General features: G+C 43.5%; 1 protein-coding gene across 5 annotated transcripts in view; it reads right to left on the bottom strand.

Moving 5' to 3' along the window:
• fnbp1b (formin binding protein 1b) overlaps positions 1–17985 on the bottom strand; it is a 337119-nt gene that overhangs the window by 238367 nt on the left and 80767 nt on the right. For 4 of the 5 annotated variants that reach the window (XM_070863797.1, XM_070863796.1, XM_070863798.1 and 1 more), the window contains exon 1: positions 1146–1259. The exons of the other annotated variant lie outside the window; for it this stretch is intronic. In XM_070863797.1, coding sequence (XP_070719898.1) covers positions 1146–1187 — 42 coding nt within the window. In that variant the 5' untranslated portion in view covers positions 1188–1259. Of the gene's footprint in view, positions 1–1145; positions 1260–17985 lie in introns of those variants that run through there. 5 annotated transcript variants of the gene reach the window in all.

The following is a 17985-nucleotide window of genomic DNA, read 5'->3' as shown; positions in this document are numbered from 1 at the left end:
TGAATGGCTAAACCAGTTGTCCACCATATCCGTTCAAGTCTGCATCCTTTGGACTTAAGGGAGCCAAAATCAGGGTTGTACCAGGGGGAACAGCATGGGTGAGAGAGAGTCATTGTTTTAACAGGGACTAGGGCATCAAAGATGGTGGTGAGGGTGTGACTGAGCAGATCGGTAGCTGCAGAAATGTCATGGTGAATGGAGGGCCAAAGGTTGAACAGTTGGGAGTTCATAAGTGCAGTTGTAAGAGAAGTCAGGAGTGTTTTTTTTCCAGGGGTGAACACAGAAGGAGGTAAGATTGTGGGGGGGGGGGGGGGGGTGAAGGGGGATGCGAGAGCAATACGAGGAAGTGGTCAGAGATGGCCTTATGGGAGCAGCGAGGTCACGAGAGATGGCCTTATGGGAGCAGCGAGGTCACGAGAGATGGCAAGGTCGAGGGAGTGGCCTTGAATATGGGTTGGGGAGTTTACATGGAGGGAAAGATTAAGGGAGGATCGGAGGCTTGTGAACTCAGAGGATCAAGAGCATGATGAATTGAGATGGAGGTTGAAATCACTGAGTCGTTCGGTGCAGAGGCAGAGGGAGGAAGGGTCGTGAAGAAATATCGGTCGTAACAAATTAGCTCTTTTTTTCTAAGAGACAGATACTTTCAATGATAAAAAACACAATGATAACGTGTTTGAGATCTTTCAAGGATTTCTTTATTTTTCAATTGCAGGTTTTAAAAAAGTCTGCATTCAACACATTTCTACTTGTATTAATAATGTTATCAAGAATATAAAATAACTTTCTGTTGCGGTAACCATCAGTAAGGTAAATTCCATACTGAATAAATTCACAAAATCTAAATTTTGCTGCACTCTTCAAAAATGTTTTAGCAGTCTGACCATACAAAATCAAATTTATAGGCATGTTTCGGCTCTGTAATAACTTGCATTACAGAATGATCTCCCTAAACTAAGTGATAAAGTTTTTTTTTTTAAGAACAGTTGTTTTTTTAAGATACAGCAGTTTGATGTATTAGTACCTTTCAGTATAATAAAAAGGCTATCAAATATCTTCTCAACTCAGATCTTGTGGTATTAGATTACTAAGAACTGCCACAATTTACAGCTTACACATTCCTACAAATTATTAGCTCACTTTACCTTTGTAATGCTCCAACAGTCTCCCATCTTTACATCGACCATTGCCGCAATCAGGGATGCATGACAAAAATCTTGATCATATTACTTCAAATCAGAAAAATACTAAATGGCACAGGAAGCCGTCTGCTTCACAAGTATACCTGCAACTAACTCTGCATCATGATATAAACCCAGTGGTATGATTCTACCTCTCCATGGCCAATCGGTGTAAAAACTGCAGGGAGCATGTGCCTGACCACATCCTGTAATGATCTAGCTTCAAGCACATTTCAAACCACATAGCTGAAATAGCAGAGTTACTAAGCTATAGTGCCTGGAGCAATTACCATTTAATATCGAAGTGCTGCTCAAATTCAGAATTACCTATGTTTCTTCCTCTCCAGCATATTTTTTAAACAATTACAAACTGCAACTTCTCATACTGCGAAGTGAGTAGAGAGAAAGAAAAATGGGACTAGACATTTTTATAGAGCAAACTAAAGGAGTACGAAAGTGGGGAAATTAATGGTGTTAACTTTTCTACATTTTTGTTGCTTCTCCCACCAAAAAAAATTCTAACTATTACAAAAAATGCCGATAAGAAACACATATTTTAAAATATGAAAATTAGGTTGGCTGGGAAATAGGAATTATTACAATTTAAAAGCAGAAGTAAAATCTTAACAAAATGTGTGGGGAGAGACAAATATATTTATTATATTGAGGGCAAGCATGTTAATAGGAAACTAGCGGATTGTGTACAATGTTGGTTTTACAACCCGCCTGATTTTACTCTCCAAGAGAAATAGAAAGAGAAAGCGAGAAAAGTTAAAGGAAAGTGAGAGAGAGCGAGAGAGAGAGAGAGAGAGAGAGACAGACACAGAGATAGTGTGCACGACTTGCATTAACCGTGGAACATACAAAATGGTCACCACCACAAGATCTAAATAACACAAACTGATGTTTAGGGGTCAAATTGCACTGTTCAATTCATGGTTTTTAAAGAGTAATGTTTTAAGAGAATTGGAACAATTCTAGATGAAACAAACTAGCTATAATTAAAAAAAGCTAGCAGGAAATATAATCACAACAATCCTCGAAGGACTGAATTTTGTGCTTTATGTGGAATGAACTTCCTTCGATCTCATTTCATCCTCCGTTCTATACTTTCTTACCACTGACTCCATCCCTCTCCCCAACTGCTGTCTGAGGGTGAAGCAGACTGCTCGCAACCTTGGTGTCATATTTGACCCAGAGATGAACTTCCAAACACATATTCACGCCATCAAGATTGCCTATCTCTACCTCCGTAACATCGCCCGACTCCACTCCTGCTTCAGCTCATCTGCTGCTCAAACCCTCATCCATGCCTTTGATACCTCTCGACTTGTGTATTCCAACTCTCTCCCAGCCAGCCTCCCTTTGGAAACTTGAAGTTATCCAAAACTCTGTTGCTCATGTCCTAACTCGCATCAAAGTCCTGGTCACCCATCACCCCTGTGCTCACTGACCTACACTGTCTACCGGTTAAGCAACGCCTCAATTTTAACATTCTCACCATGGTTTTCAAACCCGCCCATGGCCTCGCCCCTCCCTATCGCTGTAATTTCCTCCAACCCCCCAAGTTATTTGCGCTCCTCCAATTCTAGCCTCTTGAGTATCCCCGATTTCAATCACTCCACCATTGGCAGCCGTGCCTTCAGCTGCCAAGGCCCTAAGCTCTGTATTTCCCTCCCTAAACCCCAGAGCCTCTCTACCTCCTTTAAGACGCTCCCGATGACCTGTCCTAATATCTGTTTATGTGGCTCGGTGTCAAATTTTGTTTGATAATGCTCCTGTGAATGCATTGGAATGTTTTACTATATTAAAGGCGCTATATAAATACAAAGAGTTATTGTTTTCTCATTATAAACATTAATGCTACATTTCTAAAGCAGATTACTTTCAGAGTAATAAATGCCAGAAAATATAGTTTTGGTGTCTGAAACGATCTGAAGAAGCAAAACAAAAATAGCAGTAGCATGCAACAACAATTAAACTTCATAGACAGAAAAACTATAGCACTGATACCCCACCAATCTGAAAGCAGCCTGTAATATTTATTACACCTCCTGTTTGGTTAGAAAACTTTGACTCAATTTTTCTGATATTCATCATTAATTATGAACAAATCTATAAAGACCTTCTTTTAATAAACTAACCATAAAAATATGAAGGGCATTTTTATGCCAGTATCACATTAAAATAAAGGAATCATATTTATTGCTGAGAGTTGTAAACCATATTTAACTGTAGTGACCTGAGAAATATAACGTCACTCAATAGGCAATGTATTGGGAGCCTTGAAATCTAACCAAGGGATTCAATCAGCAGCCAAATGTATTTGTGCTGGACCCTTAAATGACATTATTTCAACACTTGTTACATCTATTTTTCGGCCATTTTCAGCAATGTGTGCTGAAATACCATGCATAAATAATGACCTTAAAAGTCTTTCCTCAAGACAATTTCAAATTCTCCTTTAGAAACTATCCCAAGATTGGCACTGTGAAAACACAATTTTTATAGGATGCTGATATTACTAACTTTATAGGTTTATAAAATATATATTAATAGCAGATCTGCTCAGCGACAGTTAAAAGCACTGCCCAAAATTTTAAAATTTTTGACACCAGATAAAAAACAGAAATTGGTCTTAAGTTGCAACCTTGTTTTTTTCTTCTCCAGAATCATGTGGAGTCATACTACTTGGTTAATTTTTAGACTTTTCCCTGATAAATGTAACTGTCAATGCTGGAAAAAGGTGCCTTTTTATGTATTACATCTGTTTTTTCTGCTTTACATCACATCACAATACTCCTTCTCAGATTTTCTTGGAATTATTCAAACAAAACGTGTGTGTGCAATTACAATCACAGCAACATTCCTTTGAATAGGTCACTCAGTGGGAATTTCTGAAGTACTCACTGCTGTGACCTTATTTTCAGTTCATTCAGAACGGCCGAAATGCACCAGCCAATACTAAATATGCCAAGGTCCCAATAACAAGGTGCTCAGACTGGCTCCAGTGGGATCTTGGCCAGTGCTTAATGGGTTCCTCAATGAAGCAAAAAATTACCTAAAAGTCAGTGCTCCAAAGTAATATATATTAACAGCAGACTATTCAAAATATGAGGTGTTTAAACTGACTATTATAGAATTATACTGCATAGGAGGGCATCTGGCACATCATGCCTGTGCCGGCTCTCTGAAAAAGCTATCCACTCCTCTGCTCTTTCCGCACAGCCCTGAAAATGTTTCCGTTTTAAGTGTATATCCATTACTCTTTTGAAAGTTACTATTGAATCTACTTCCACCACTCTTTCAGGCAGTACATTACAAATCATAACTTGCAAGGTAAAAAAAGAATTCTCATCTCCCCTCTGATTCTGCTGCAATGATAATGGCATCAATGTAAGTTGCTTCTTTCCAAGTAATGTTTTGAACATATATACATTTGTGCAGTGAATTCTGTTAACTAACAGTACTGTCTTATCCAGTTACCAAATAAAAGATGCCACTATGGGAACCCCTATGGGTCCTAACTATATTTTGTGGAATATGTGGAACATTGTATGCCAGTCCTAAACAAGTCCCAATACATTGATAACTATCAGTGCGGCTTCCTGCTCTTGCCATGAGCTGGACAATTTCATCAAATTTGCTTCTAATTTCCATCCCTCCCTCACCTTCACATGGTCTCACCTCTGACCCTTTCCCTTCCTCAACTTCTCTATCTCCATTTCTATCAACCAACATCTACTTAAACAAAACACCGACTCCCTTGATTTCATTTCCTCCCACCCTGCTTCATGCAAGGACTGTATTCCACTCGCCCAGTCTCTGGCTTAATAGTTCCCACCATGCCATCTTCCAAACCAGTACTTCCAATACGTCTTACTTTTTCCTCAACCGTGGATTCCCCTCCACTGTGGTTAACGGGGCCTTCAACTGTGTTCGTCCCATTTCCCGCACTTCTGCCCTCACCCCTACCCCTCCCTCCCAGAGCCAGGATAGGGTTCCCCTTGTCCTCACCTCCACATTCAATGGATCATCCCCCTCCACCTCCAATGCCACCACCAAACTTCTTCCCCCTCCCTCCCCTTTCAACATTCCAAAACGACTATTCCCTCTGCGACACCCTGCTCCACTCTTGAATCATTTCCAACACCCGCTCCCCTTCCCTCGGCACCTTCCCATGCAACCGCAGGATGCGCAACACCTGCCCTTTTCACATCCTCCCTTCCCTCGCCAGGTTAAACAGCGATTTACTTGTACTTATTTCAATTTAGTACACTGTACTCACTGCTCACGATGCCGTCTACTCTATATTGGGGAGACTAAACACAGATTGAGTGATTGCTTTGCTCAACACTGTTCGGTCCACAAGCGTGACCCTGAGCTCTGGTCGCTTGCCATTTTAATTCTCTGTCCCACTCCCACCTCTCTGTCCTCGGCCTCCTATCCTGTACCAATGAAGTTCAACAGAAGCAGTCTCAGATTGATGCCACGCAACATCTTGGTGATGTCATGCAGTTTCAGCTGCATACCACGCAAGTCCTGACTGCTGCCATCGCCGCTGGGTCCACCACAGTCGACCAAGGATCACATGGTGTCGCAGCAGCTCAGCAATCTTTGTTCCATCCAATTGGTGGGGATGCTGAGGTGCTGCCCCAGGAAGTGCAGTGGGTCAGTGGAGCAGGAACCTGCTGTCCTCTCTCAAGATGACCGCATTCCTGATCCACCACTGCCACTAGCCATTGCACTTGTCTATGCCCGTCACCCAGCCAGCCCAGATTGCTGCCGCCAGCCTGAGGTGGTGCAGTATGCAGCCAGGCCTTCCAGGCCCAGAGCTGGTTCAGGGCGTTCTATAAGGCCATCTGTAGTCTCTGGCAGCCCTGACACACAGCAGCCTTCCACCAGTCATGCTGCAGCCACAGGGGAGACACTGCAGAGAGGTTGTACAATAGGTCGTCGAAAAAGGGGCTAGAAGGAAATGCACAAAGGTGATGATTAAATATACTGTTATACATTTTATTCTTGTTGGATAAATTGTGATTGGAATGTTTAATGTTTGCTGTTGTCTCTCATTGCAGTGTTGGGAATTTGGTATGGAAGAGCAAACTGATGTGGTGATGGGGACGTCCACAGGAACCGGAATGGAAATCAGTGGAAACGAGCTCCGATAAGATGGTCGCAGATCTCCCTTGCAGGATCGCAATAGACTCGCTGCCTCCTCCATTGCAGATGTTGCTGCTGCTGTTCTTCCTGCTGTTGCTCCTCCTCTTCCTCCTGAGGTGGTACAGCTATGCCTGGTGGCAATGGATGTGCCCTCATGATGGCCAGGTTGTGCAGCATGCAGCAGACAACAACGAATACGGAGACCCGTTCAAGCGAGTACTGCAGAACTCCTCCCGAGTGGTCAAAGCAGCAGAACCATTGCTTCAGCACTCCGATGGTCTGCTCAATGATGTTCCTGGTAGCGGCATGGCTGACATTATACGAGTGCTGGCCAGGAGTGTTGGGGTTGCGGAGGGGAGTCATGAGTCAGGTGCATAGCGGATAGCCGTAGTCTTCGAACAGCCAGCCACGAGCTTCATTTTGGGGCAGGAAGAGAGCTGGCACACCAGTCTGGTGCAGGATGAAGGCGTCGTGGCTGCTGCCAGGAAAGCGGGCATTATTCTACATCTGTGGTCGCACACCAACTGGACATTCATTGAGTGGCAGCCTTTGCGATTACAAAAGATATCTGGATTGTGCTGCGGTGCCCTCACAGCAACGTGCAGTCAATGGCATCTGCACCATGGGGAAGCCTGCTATACTGGAAAAGCCACATGCACGCGCATACTGCTTCTCTCTGCTCATGGGGAAGGAGATTAAGTGCCTCCTACTTCTGCAGAGCACATCTGTGACCTTGTGGAAGGAGAAATGGATGTCAAACTGGGAGATGTTGGAGATGTCTCCTTTTGCTCCCTGGAAAGATCCATTGGCCTGGAAATTGAGAGCGACTGTGACCTTGGCTGCCACTGAGAGAGCCCTGGTGTGAGGCTCCAGGTCGCTTTGCAGCAAATGGCATCGTTGTGACCACGTCCTTTCTGAAACGCAGCCTTCGCACACATGGCTCCTCATTGAAATTGATGTAGGAGAACTGCTGACAGAACACCCTGCCACCCCTGTGGTGCCTTCTTCCTCTGGCAGCATCTTGATGTGCTTCTAGCTGTGCTTCTTTGTGCCTCTCTCCTTCCCTCTCCCTGTGGTGTGCTCCACAGGCCTCTCCCTGTGCTTTAGTCCCTCTCTTAGTTGTAGCCTTTCTCTCTCCTCCCTTGATGCCTTTCCCTCCGCTATTGGCGGCACTATTGTCTTCAGCGAAGCATCCCCGGACGGTGAAGTCAGAACAGGCGGTCGACTGCCAGTACAGACTCCATGAAGCGAAAGAAAAGGTGGAATGTTGAAAGTGCTGTGAGTGATACAGGGGAAAAGGTAATAGGCAGAACAATGGTTGAGCAAGAAATCTCTGCTATCAGTCCAGTAGCCACATTGATTAACTGTTGCAAACTAGAAATGGGTAATGGCCGACAAAAAAAAACGTTGCAAGATGGCGCCTTCAAATAACGCTGGCGTATCGGTTCCCGACTGCAACTCGCCAGCTCAAGCGGTCGTTGTCATTGCCAGGCGCGAAGATCGGTTGCGCGGGGCAATTTCACTTCCGGAGCAGTAAGGAGTCTATGCGCACGCCGATGATATCGTCATCGCCGTGCTTCACCAAGGGGGCGGGGCACTAACTTGCAGCGCCTCCGCAAAACCACTGCCTACATCCACGCCGGGCGATTTTCTGACTACGCCCGGGCAAAATCTATTTTGTGCCCCATTAGCGCCTAATGGCGGTCACTTAAAAAAAAACAATTTCGGCCCCTATGTCTGGTCCAGCTGTTTTTGGGCAATCAGCACAGTGCTATTCCAATGTCTGGCTATCAACTTTAGATGGTCACAGTTGAAGTGAGGTGAAACTACATTATGACTGCATTAAATTCACTGAGTAACTTGGCCACAGAAATCCTGCTATAACAAAAACATTAATAATTTAGTAATCTGTACCTGCAGAAATTGATTACAATACTGAAAAGCAAAGTACATTATCCTCTACCTAGTTCCTAAAGTGGACTAATATTTTCTGCTGACATGGATCCGATTCCTGACCTTTGCTAATCAAAAAAACAGGACATTTCAACACAGAGGCATTTAAAAAAATAAAGAAATCTGAAATTTAAATGTCGACAGTCAATGCATAGCATTAAGATATATCCAGCTCATTACTGTATTAATATTGGATAGATATTTAAATAAATTCAAGCCACGAGAACCGAGAAACATTTTGGATTTTCAAAAATTATTCACAGACCCGAGAGAGGATGTTATAAAAAAAACCTTCCACTTCCCCATCACGAATCCAGAAAATCTATTGCGTTACTAAATTTATTTCAGGATATATACATTTTTTTTTTTTTAAAAACAGGTACCCTGTACAATTTTAGCCTCTGCAAATTTATTTGTTAAGTAAACTACAGCAGATTCCCAGACAACTGTCCCATAAATAGACATTGTGTTGCTTTTTTAAACTATATTTAATACAAACGGTAATATCAAGTTACATCTAAGCAAAATATGAAAGATACTTTAGCTAATAAAAATACATACACACCTAAATACAAGAGACTTTTCAACACCTCGTGTGAAACACAAAAGTTACCAAAAGGAAAGTGTAAAATAAAGAAGTTTTAGTTTGAAACAAAAATATTGCTGTCATAAACCATCATTATTCATAATGACAATAGTAGCAATGCACAAAGTTAGACTGTCAGCCATGTGCATGCAATCCTGGTTCTCATCAGAATTTTGGAAAAAAATGCTTAAGATAAATTGCTTCCAGAAGTTAAAGGCGAATGATTTAAAAATAAAAATAAAAATAAAACAGAGACCTACCATTTTGGATCCTCTTTCTTGCAAGCCACTCCAATGAAGTGCCCAATAGGAATTAACTATCTGCACCCCACATCTGCCTCATAGCACCTGATCAATCTCGGATCCAAGCCACAGGTATCAGATTCCATTAAAGCACACAATCGGCAAAGCTTGGTTCCAATGTCTACTGTCATCTTTTTCCTTCTGTTGCAAGCGTGGAAGTGTGGACAGGAGGAGGAAAAAGCAAAACAGACTTTGCTCCTGCATACTTCACAATCTCAGCGAGCATTGTTAAGGAATTAATATTCAACTGTCTTCAAAACTTTGAGAATTTGCACACTCCAAACACTGGTCATAATGCAATATTATGAAGAAAACTAAAATACCAAAAACGTGCGCAGTCGCAAATAGAAAATGCAAGCATTGCTCTCACTGATAACGGGAAAAATAGTGATAATATGCAATGGCAGTATAATGTAGCGTGTTGGAAGAGTCAAATTATCTGTTAGAATGATGCAATCTCTTCTTAAACAGGCAGTATTCTTGGGCATCAGAGCAGGTACATCACAAGCTAGTGCCAAACTGATATGTCTATCTGGATGTATGTTGTTATGGGCCATAAAAGACACAGAATAGTGAAAAATATAGTACTGAAGGGACTATCACATGGTCTCTGTGAAGGAACTCATGATTTTAGTCTTGCCTCTGCAACGCATGTGCATCAGTGAGTAGGTCTAGCATTCAAAGTCAGTTTCTCCTGCTCATCAGTGTTGATCAATATCGGGGTTTTGATTAATACCAAAGGGGAGGTGACTGCATATTCTTCGTTACATGCCTATGTAGAGAAATTTATATTAAAAAGTTTTAGATCAATGTTCCTTTATGCTACCTTTAACAGTTTTTCACTGTACGAAGTTAAAACAACAATGAAATTAAATCCATTAATATTCACTGAAGGGCATTATGGCAGATTTAGAAAATATTAAAACAGCACAAAATGTTAAAAGACTCTAAAAAACTGAATTATTTGTGTTTCAAGTACATGCAAATATATTTTGCTTATTTACAAACTGTCTTATTCTTTCAAGCTGCAAGGAATGTGTTCTGTTCTCTCATGCGACAAAGCAGTGTGCAGTTTTTATGACTATAATTAGAATAATTTAGGAAATGTCAGCACTACTAATCTGAAACAGTTCAACATTAAGCACTGGTCTACAAGAATGCAAATTTTCCCACATGGAGTTTAAGCCCAGTGGTTCAGATCGAAATCAGCATAAATCATTTGGCCATAGCTTTAGGAACAATTAACAACATTCATTTAATGACACGCTCTTCTAGTTCACTCAAAGTTTTCTTTGGAGAAATAGAGAAACACTTACAAAAAAAAAATGTCCATTATTCCAAATGTTTGATGACTTTGCTATTTTTATGAAAACCCAGAGATGTGTAAACAGATTTGAAAAATTCTGAATCAAATTGTATTTTTGCTTAAAATAGATTTAATTATGTAGTCCAGGTACAGTAGCCTAGTGGTTATGGTGCTGGACTAGCAACTCGGATATTGCGGGTTCACAGTTCCACCATTGCACAGTTGCGAATCTGAATTCAACAATTCTGGTAATTTGTGGGTCAGCACGAGGAAAAAATAACTATGAAAGCTTCTGGATTGTTGTGAAGACCCAACTGGTTCACTGAAGTCCTTCAGAAAGAAGCCACATCTACCCAGTCTGGCCGACATGTGACTCGAGTTCCACACTACATGGTTGAGTGGTCCAGCAAGTTACCCAGTTATAAGTAATCGCTACAAAGTTTAATAAGAAAAAAAAGTTACACGGAGTCATAGGCAACGACCCAAGCATATCAGGATAAGACTAAGGCAATCTCAGCCCAGTCAACTCTGCAACATCTGAGGGCGAGTACGCAGGTTGGGAGAGCTGCGCCACAGTCTGACATTGCCTCATCTATGAGCCAACATTCCAGATTCCTCTATCACCATCCCTGGATATGCCCTGTCGGGAGGTTAGGACACAGTGATAGTTTTTGGGTAGGAGTGGCCTTGGCAGTCTTCAACACGGACTCCAAACCCTATGGTTCCAAGTCAAACAACCTGGTCAACTGAACACATGGAGGAAGCTCAGTCAGGGAAGCTAGAGCATCAAATGTAATCTGGGTCTTGTCCACGATGAACGGTCCCAGCGGATTGGAAGGTAGCAAATGCAACGCCACTATTCAAGAAAGGAGGGAGAGAGAAAACAGGTAACTACAGACCAGTTAGCCTGACATCAATAGTCAGAAAAATGCTAGAATCCATTGTTAAGGAAGTGGTATCAGGGCACTTAGAAAATCTTAACATGATTAGGCAGAGTCAACATGGTTTTATGAAAGGGAAAACATGTTTGACAAATTTATTAGAGTTTTTTTTTGAGGATGCAAGTAGCAGGATAGATAAAGGAGAACCAGTATATGTAGTATATTTGGATTTCCAAAAGGCATTCGATAAGGTGCCACATAAAAGGTTATTACACAAGATTAAGGGATCATGGCATTGGAGGTAACGTGTCAGCATGGATAGAGGATTGGTTGACGGACAGAAAACAGAGAGTAGGGATAAACGGGTCTTTTTCAGGTTGGCAGACTATAATTAGTGGATTGCCACAGGGATCAGTGCAGAGGCCTCAGCTATTTACAATCTATATTAATGACATAGATGAAGGGACCGAATGAAATGTATCCAAGTTTGCTGACGATGCAAAGCTAGGTGGGAGGAAGCTGTGAGGAGAACACAAAGCGTCTGCAAAGGGATATTGATAGACTAAGAGTGGGCAATGAGGTGGTAGATGGAGTATAATGTGGGGAAATGTGAGGCTATTCACTTTGGTAGGAAGAATAGAAAAACAGAATATTTTTTAAATGGTGAGAAACTTTTAAATGTTGGTGTTCAGAGAGATGTGGGTGTCCTTGTGCAAGAAAAACAGAAAGCTAGCACGCAGGTACAGCAAGCAATGAGGAAGGCAAATGGCACGTTGTCCTTTATTGCAAGGGGGTTGGAGTATAAGAGTAAGGAAGTCTTGCTACAGTTGTACATCATCATCATCATAGGCAGTCCCTCGAAATCGGATTTGCTTCCACTCCAGTCCAATACAGTAATTACAGTCTCTGTCACAGGTGGGACAGATAGTTGTCGAAGGAAAGGATGGGTGGGGAGTCTGGTTTGCCACACGCTCCTTCCGCTGTCTGCGCTTGGTTTCTGCATGCTCTCGGCGACAAAACTTGAGGTGCTCAACGCCCTCCTGAGGATGCTCTTCCTCTTAGGGCGGTCTTGGGCCAGGGATTCCCAGGTGCCGGTGGGGATGTTGCACTTTATCAGGGAGGCTTTGAGGGTGTCCTTGAAACGTTTCCTCTGCCCACCTAGGGCTCGCTTGCCGTGTCGGAGTTCCGAGTAGAGCACTTGCTTTGGGAGTCTTGTGTCAGGCATGCAGACGATGTGGCCCGCCCAACAGAACTGGTCGAGTGTGATCAGTGCTTCGATGCTGGCCTAATTGAGAACACTGACGTTGGTGCGTCTATCCTCCCAGCGTACTTGCAGGATCTTGCGGAAGCAGCGCTGGTGGTATTTATTTCTCCAGCGCTTTGAGGTGTCTACTGTATATGGTCCATGTCTCTGAGCCAGATAGGAGGGCGGGCATCACTGCTGCCCTGTAGACCATAAGTTTGGTGTCAGATTTGAGGTTCTGGTCTTCAAGCACACTCTTCTTCAGGTGACCGAAGGCTGCGCTAGCACCCTGGAGGCGGTGTTGGACCTCGTCGCCTATGTTTGCCCTTGCTGATAGTAGGCTCCCGAGGTGTGGAAAATGGTCCACGTTGTCCAAGGCTGCGCCGTGGATTTTGACCAGGGGGGCAGTGCTGTGTGGCGGGATCAGGGCCTTGGTGAGACCACACCTGGGAGTACTGTGCACAGTTTTGGTCTCCTTATCAAAGGAAGGATATACATGCCTTGGAGGTGGTGCAAAGAAGGTTCACTAGATTGATTCCTGGGTTGAGAGGGCTGTCTTATGATGAGATATTGTGTAGATTGAGCCTATACTCTCTGGATTTTAGAAAAATGAGAGGTGATCTCATTGAAACATATAAGATTCTGAGGGGGATTGACAGGGTAGATACTGAGAGGTTGCTTCCCCCAGCTAGAGTGTCTAGAACTCGGGGGCACAGTCTCAGGATGTGTAGGCCATTTAAGACAGAGATGAGAAGGAATTTCTTCACTCAGAGGGTTGTGAATCTTTGGAATTCTTTGCCCCAGAGGGCTGTGGATGCGGAGTCTCTGAATATATTCAAGGCCGAGATAGAGAGATTTTTGGACTCTCGGGAATCAAGGGTTATGGGGATAGGGCGGGAAAGTGGAATTAAGGTCAATGATCAGCCATAATCTTATTGAATGGTGAAGCAGGCTCGAAGGGCCGTATGGCCTACACCTACTCTTATTTATTATGTTCATACGTCCTTGTGAAGAGTGGCTCGGTAGTACCACCACTGACCAAGCTGGCAGAGCCCTGAATGCCATTACTGCCAGACTGTGCTTGTATCAGTGGTGATAAACCAATATGAGGGAGTAAACTACTTGACTCCAACCTCATCAAAAAACCTGTCGCAGACATGCCTGTCCATTATTGCACTGGCAGATGTAGACATTGCAAAGACAAAGCGGCATCTTCACTGCAAGTGGAATGCAGCATTACCATTCTGCTAAATGGGACAGACGAAAGAAAGATCCCACAGCCCAAAATCAGGCATCCATGAGACGCTGAGAGCCATCAGCAGCAGCAGAATTGTATACTACCACAATCTGTAACTTTATTGCCAGGCGTATCCATCACTCCTTGATCATCATCCAGCCAAGACACCAACTCTGGTACAATGCAGAGTGCAGACAGGCAGCCAGGAGCATAACCAGGCATACCTTAGAATGAGCTATGAGCCTAGTGAAGTTACTGTACAGGCCGACCTGCGTGCTGAACACCAAAAGCACATGCAACGGATCAGAGCAAAGCTCCGTTACCTTACCACACTGCGGTGGACAACCTGGAAACTAATGTGAGGAGGTTCCATGAACATCCATCATCCACAAACATGGTGGAGCCTTGCACAGAAGTGAAAGAGACAAAGCTCGAATGTTTGCAAGTCAGCCAAAAGTGCCAAGTGAATGATCCTACTTCGCCTCCTCCAGAGATCCCCACTACCATAGATACCAGTGTACAACTAATTTGGTTCTCTCTACAAGACATTAAGAAATGGCCAAGGAAATTGGACACATGAAAGTCTATGGGCCTTGACAAATCTTGGCTGTACTGCTGAAAACTTGTGCACAAGAGCTAGCCGCTACCCTAGGCAAGCTGTTCTGCAAAGACACATTGGCATCTAGCCAACAATGTGTAAGATAACTCAGTTATGTCTGTTTCACAACAAACTGAATAAATCTGAACCTGGAAAATTAACAGCCCATCAGCTTCTTCCAAGTCATCATAAAATCACAAAAGGAGTCATCAATAGTGCCATCAAGTGACACCTCGTTACCAATCATCTGCTCACTCAACACGAAGTCTAAGTTCTGTCAGAACTATTCGACTCCGGGTAAAAAAAACAGGCTCGAGGGGCTAGATGGCCTACTCCTGTTCCTAATTCTTATGAGGTCCTACGAGACGAATTTAGGGAGCTAGGAGCTAAGTTAAAAAGTAGGACCTCAAAAGTAGTGATCTCAGGATTGCTACCAGGGCCACGTGCTAGTCAGAATAGGAATCGCAGGATAGCTCAGATGAATACATGGCTTGAGGAGTGGTGCAAAAGGGAGGGATTCAAATTCCTGGGACATTGGAACCGGTTCTGGGGGAGGTGGGACCAGTACAAACCGGACGGTCTGCACCTGGGCAGGACTGGAACCAATGTCCTAGGGGGAGTGTTTGCTAGTGCTGTTGGGGAGGAGTTAAACTAACATGGCAGGGGGATGGGAACCTATGCAGGGAGACAGAGGGAAATTAAATGGAGGCGGAAGCAAAAGATAGAAAGGAGAATAGTAAAAGTGGAGGGCAGAGAAACCAAAGGCAAAAAACAAAGGGCCACATTACAGCAAAATTCTAAAAAGACAAGCCTGAAGGCTCTGTCCCTCAATACGAGGAGTATTCGGAATAAGGTGGACGAATTAACTGCGCAGACAGCAGTTAACGGGTATGAAGTAATTGGCATCACGGAGACATGGCTCCAGGGTGACCAAGGCTGGGAACTCAACATCCAGGGGTATTCAACATTTAGGAAGGATAGGCAGAGGGGAAAGGGAGGCGGGGTGGCGTTGCTGGTTAAAGTGGAAATTAATGAAATAGCAAGGAGGGACATTAGCCAGGATAATGTAGAATCGGTATGCGTGGAACTGTGGAATACCAAAGGGCAGAAAACGCTAGTGGGAGTTGTGTACAGACCACCAAACAGTAGTAGTGAGGTTGGGGACAGAATCAAAGAAGAAATAAGGGATGTGTGCAATAAAGGTACAGCAGTTATCATGGGCAACTTTAATCTACATATTAATTGGGCTAATCAAACTGGTAGCAATGCGGTGGAGGAGGATTTCCTGGAGTGTATTAGGGATGGTTTTCTAGACCAATATGTCGAGGAACCAACAAGAGAGCTGGCCATCCTAGACTGGGTGATGTGTAATGAGAAGGGATTAATTAGCAATCTTGTTGTGCGAGGCCCCTTGGGGAAGAGTGACCATAATGTGGTAGAATTCTTTATTAAGATGGAGAGTGACACAATTAATTTGGAAACTATGGGCCTGAACTTAAGGAAAGGTAATTTCGTCGGTATGAGGCGTGAATTGGCTAGAATAGACTGGCAAAGGATATTTAAAGGGTTGACGGTGGATAAGCAATGGCAAACATTTAAAGATCACATGGATGAACTTCAGCAATTGTACATCCCTGTCTGGAGTAAAAATAAAACGGGAAAGGTGGCTCAAACGTGGCTAACAAGGGAAATTAAGGATAGTGTTAAAACCAAGGAAGAGCCATATAAATTGGCTAGAAAAAGCAACAAACCTGAGGACTGGGAGAAATTTAGAATTCAGCAGAGGAAGACTAAGGGTTAAATTAAAAGGGGGAAAATAAGAGTACGAGAGGCAGCTTGCAGGGAACATTAAAACTGACTGCAAAAACTCCTACAAATATGTGAAGAGAAAAAGATTAGTGTATACAAATGTAGGTTCCTTGCAGTCGGATTCAGGTGAACTTATAATGGGGAACAAAGAAATGGCAGGTCAATTGAAAAAATACTTTGGTTCTGTTTTCACGAAGGAAGACACAAATAACCTTCCGAATGTACTAGAGGACAGTAGGTCTAGTGAGAAGGAGGAACTGAAGGAAATCCTTATTAGGCAGGAAATTGTGTTCGGGAAATTGATGGGATTGAAGGCCGATAAATCCCCAGAGCCTGATAGCCTGCATCCCAGAGTACTTAAGGAAGTGGCCATAGAAATAGTGGATGCATTGGTGATCATTTTCCAACAGTCTATCGACTGTGGATCAGTTCCTCTGGACTGGAGGGTAGTTAATGTAACCCCACTTTTTAAAAAAAGGAGGGAGAGAGAAAACGGGTAATTACAGACCGGTTAGCCTGACATCAGTAGTGGGGAAAATGTTGGAATCAATCATTAAGGATGAACTAGCAGCGCATTTGGAAAGCAGTGACAGGATCTGTCCAAGTCAGCATGGATTTATGAAAGGGAAATCATGCTCGACGAATCTTCTGGAATTTTTGGGGGATGTAACTAGCAGAGTGGACAAGGGAGAACCAGTGGATGTGCTGTATTTGGACTTTCAAAAGGCTTTTGACAAGGTCCCGCACAAGAGATTGGTGTGCAAAAATCAAAGCACATGGTATTGGGGGTAATGTACTGACGTGGATAGAGAACTGGTTGGCAGACAGGAAGCAGAGAGTCAGGATAAACAGGTCCTTTTCAGAATGGCAGGCAGTGACTAGTGGAGTGCCGCAGGGCTCAGTGCTGGGACCCCAGCTCTTTACAATATACATTAACGATTTAGGTGAAGGAATTGAGTGTAATATCTCCAGGTTTGCAGATGACACTAAACTGGGTGGCAGTGTGAGCTGTGAGGAGGACGCCAAGAGGCTGCAGGGTGACTTGGACAGATTAGGTGAGTGGGCAAATACTTGGCAGATGTAGTATAATGTGGATAAATGTGAGGTTATCCATTTTGGGGGCAAAAACACGAAGACAGAATATTATCTGAATGGCGGCAAATTAGGAAATGGGGAGGTGCAATGAGAACTGGGTGTCTTGGTTCATCAGCCATTGAAAGTTGGCATGCAGGTATAGCAGGCGGTGAAGGCGGCAAGTGGTATGTTGGCCTTCATAGCTAGGGGATTTGAGTATAGGAGCAGGGAGGTCTTACTGCAGTTGTACAGGGCCTTAGTGAGGCCTCACCTGGAATATTGTGTTCAGTTTTGGTATCTTAATTGAAGGAAGGAAGTTCTTGCTATTGAGGGAGTGCAGCGAAGGTTCACCAGACTGATTCCAGGGATGGCTGGGCTGTCATATGAGGAGAGACTGGATCAACTGGGCCTTTATTCACTGGAGTTTAGAAGGATGAGGGGGGGGATCTCATAGAAACGTATAAGATTCTGATGGGACTGGACAGGTTAGATGCGGGAAGAATGTTCTCGATGTTGGGGAAGTCCAGAACCAGGGGACATAGTCTTAAGATAAGGGGTAGGCCATTTAGGACTGAGATGAGGAGAAACTTCTTCACTCACCGAGAGTTGTTAACCTGTGGAATTCCCTGCCGCTGAGAGTTGTTGATACCAG

Source organism: Pristiophorus japonicus, chromosome 20 (assembly GCF_044704955.1).
Source record: "Pristiophorus japonicus isolate sPriJap1 chromosome 20, sPriJap1.hap1, whole genome shotgun sequence".
NCBI classification, from domain to species: Eukaryota; Metazoa; Chordata; class Chondrichthyes; family Pristiophoridae; genus Pristiophorus; species Pristiophorus japonicus.
Note: the sequence above shows the minus strand (reverse complement) of the source record. Positions and strands in the feature narration are given on the sequence as shown.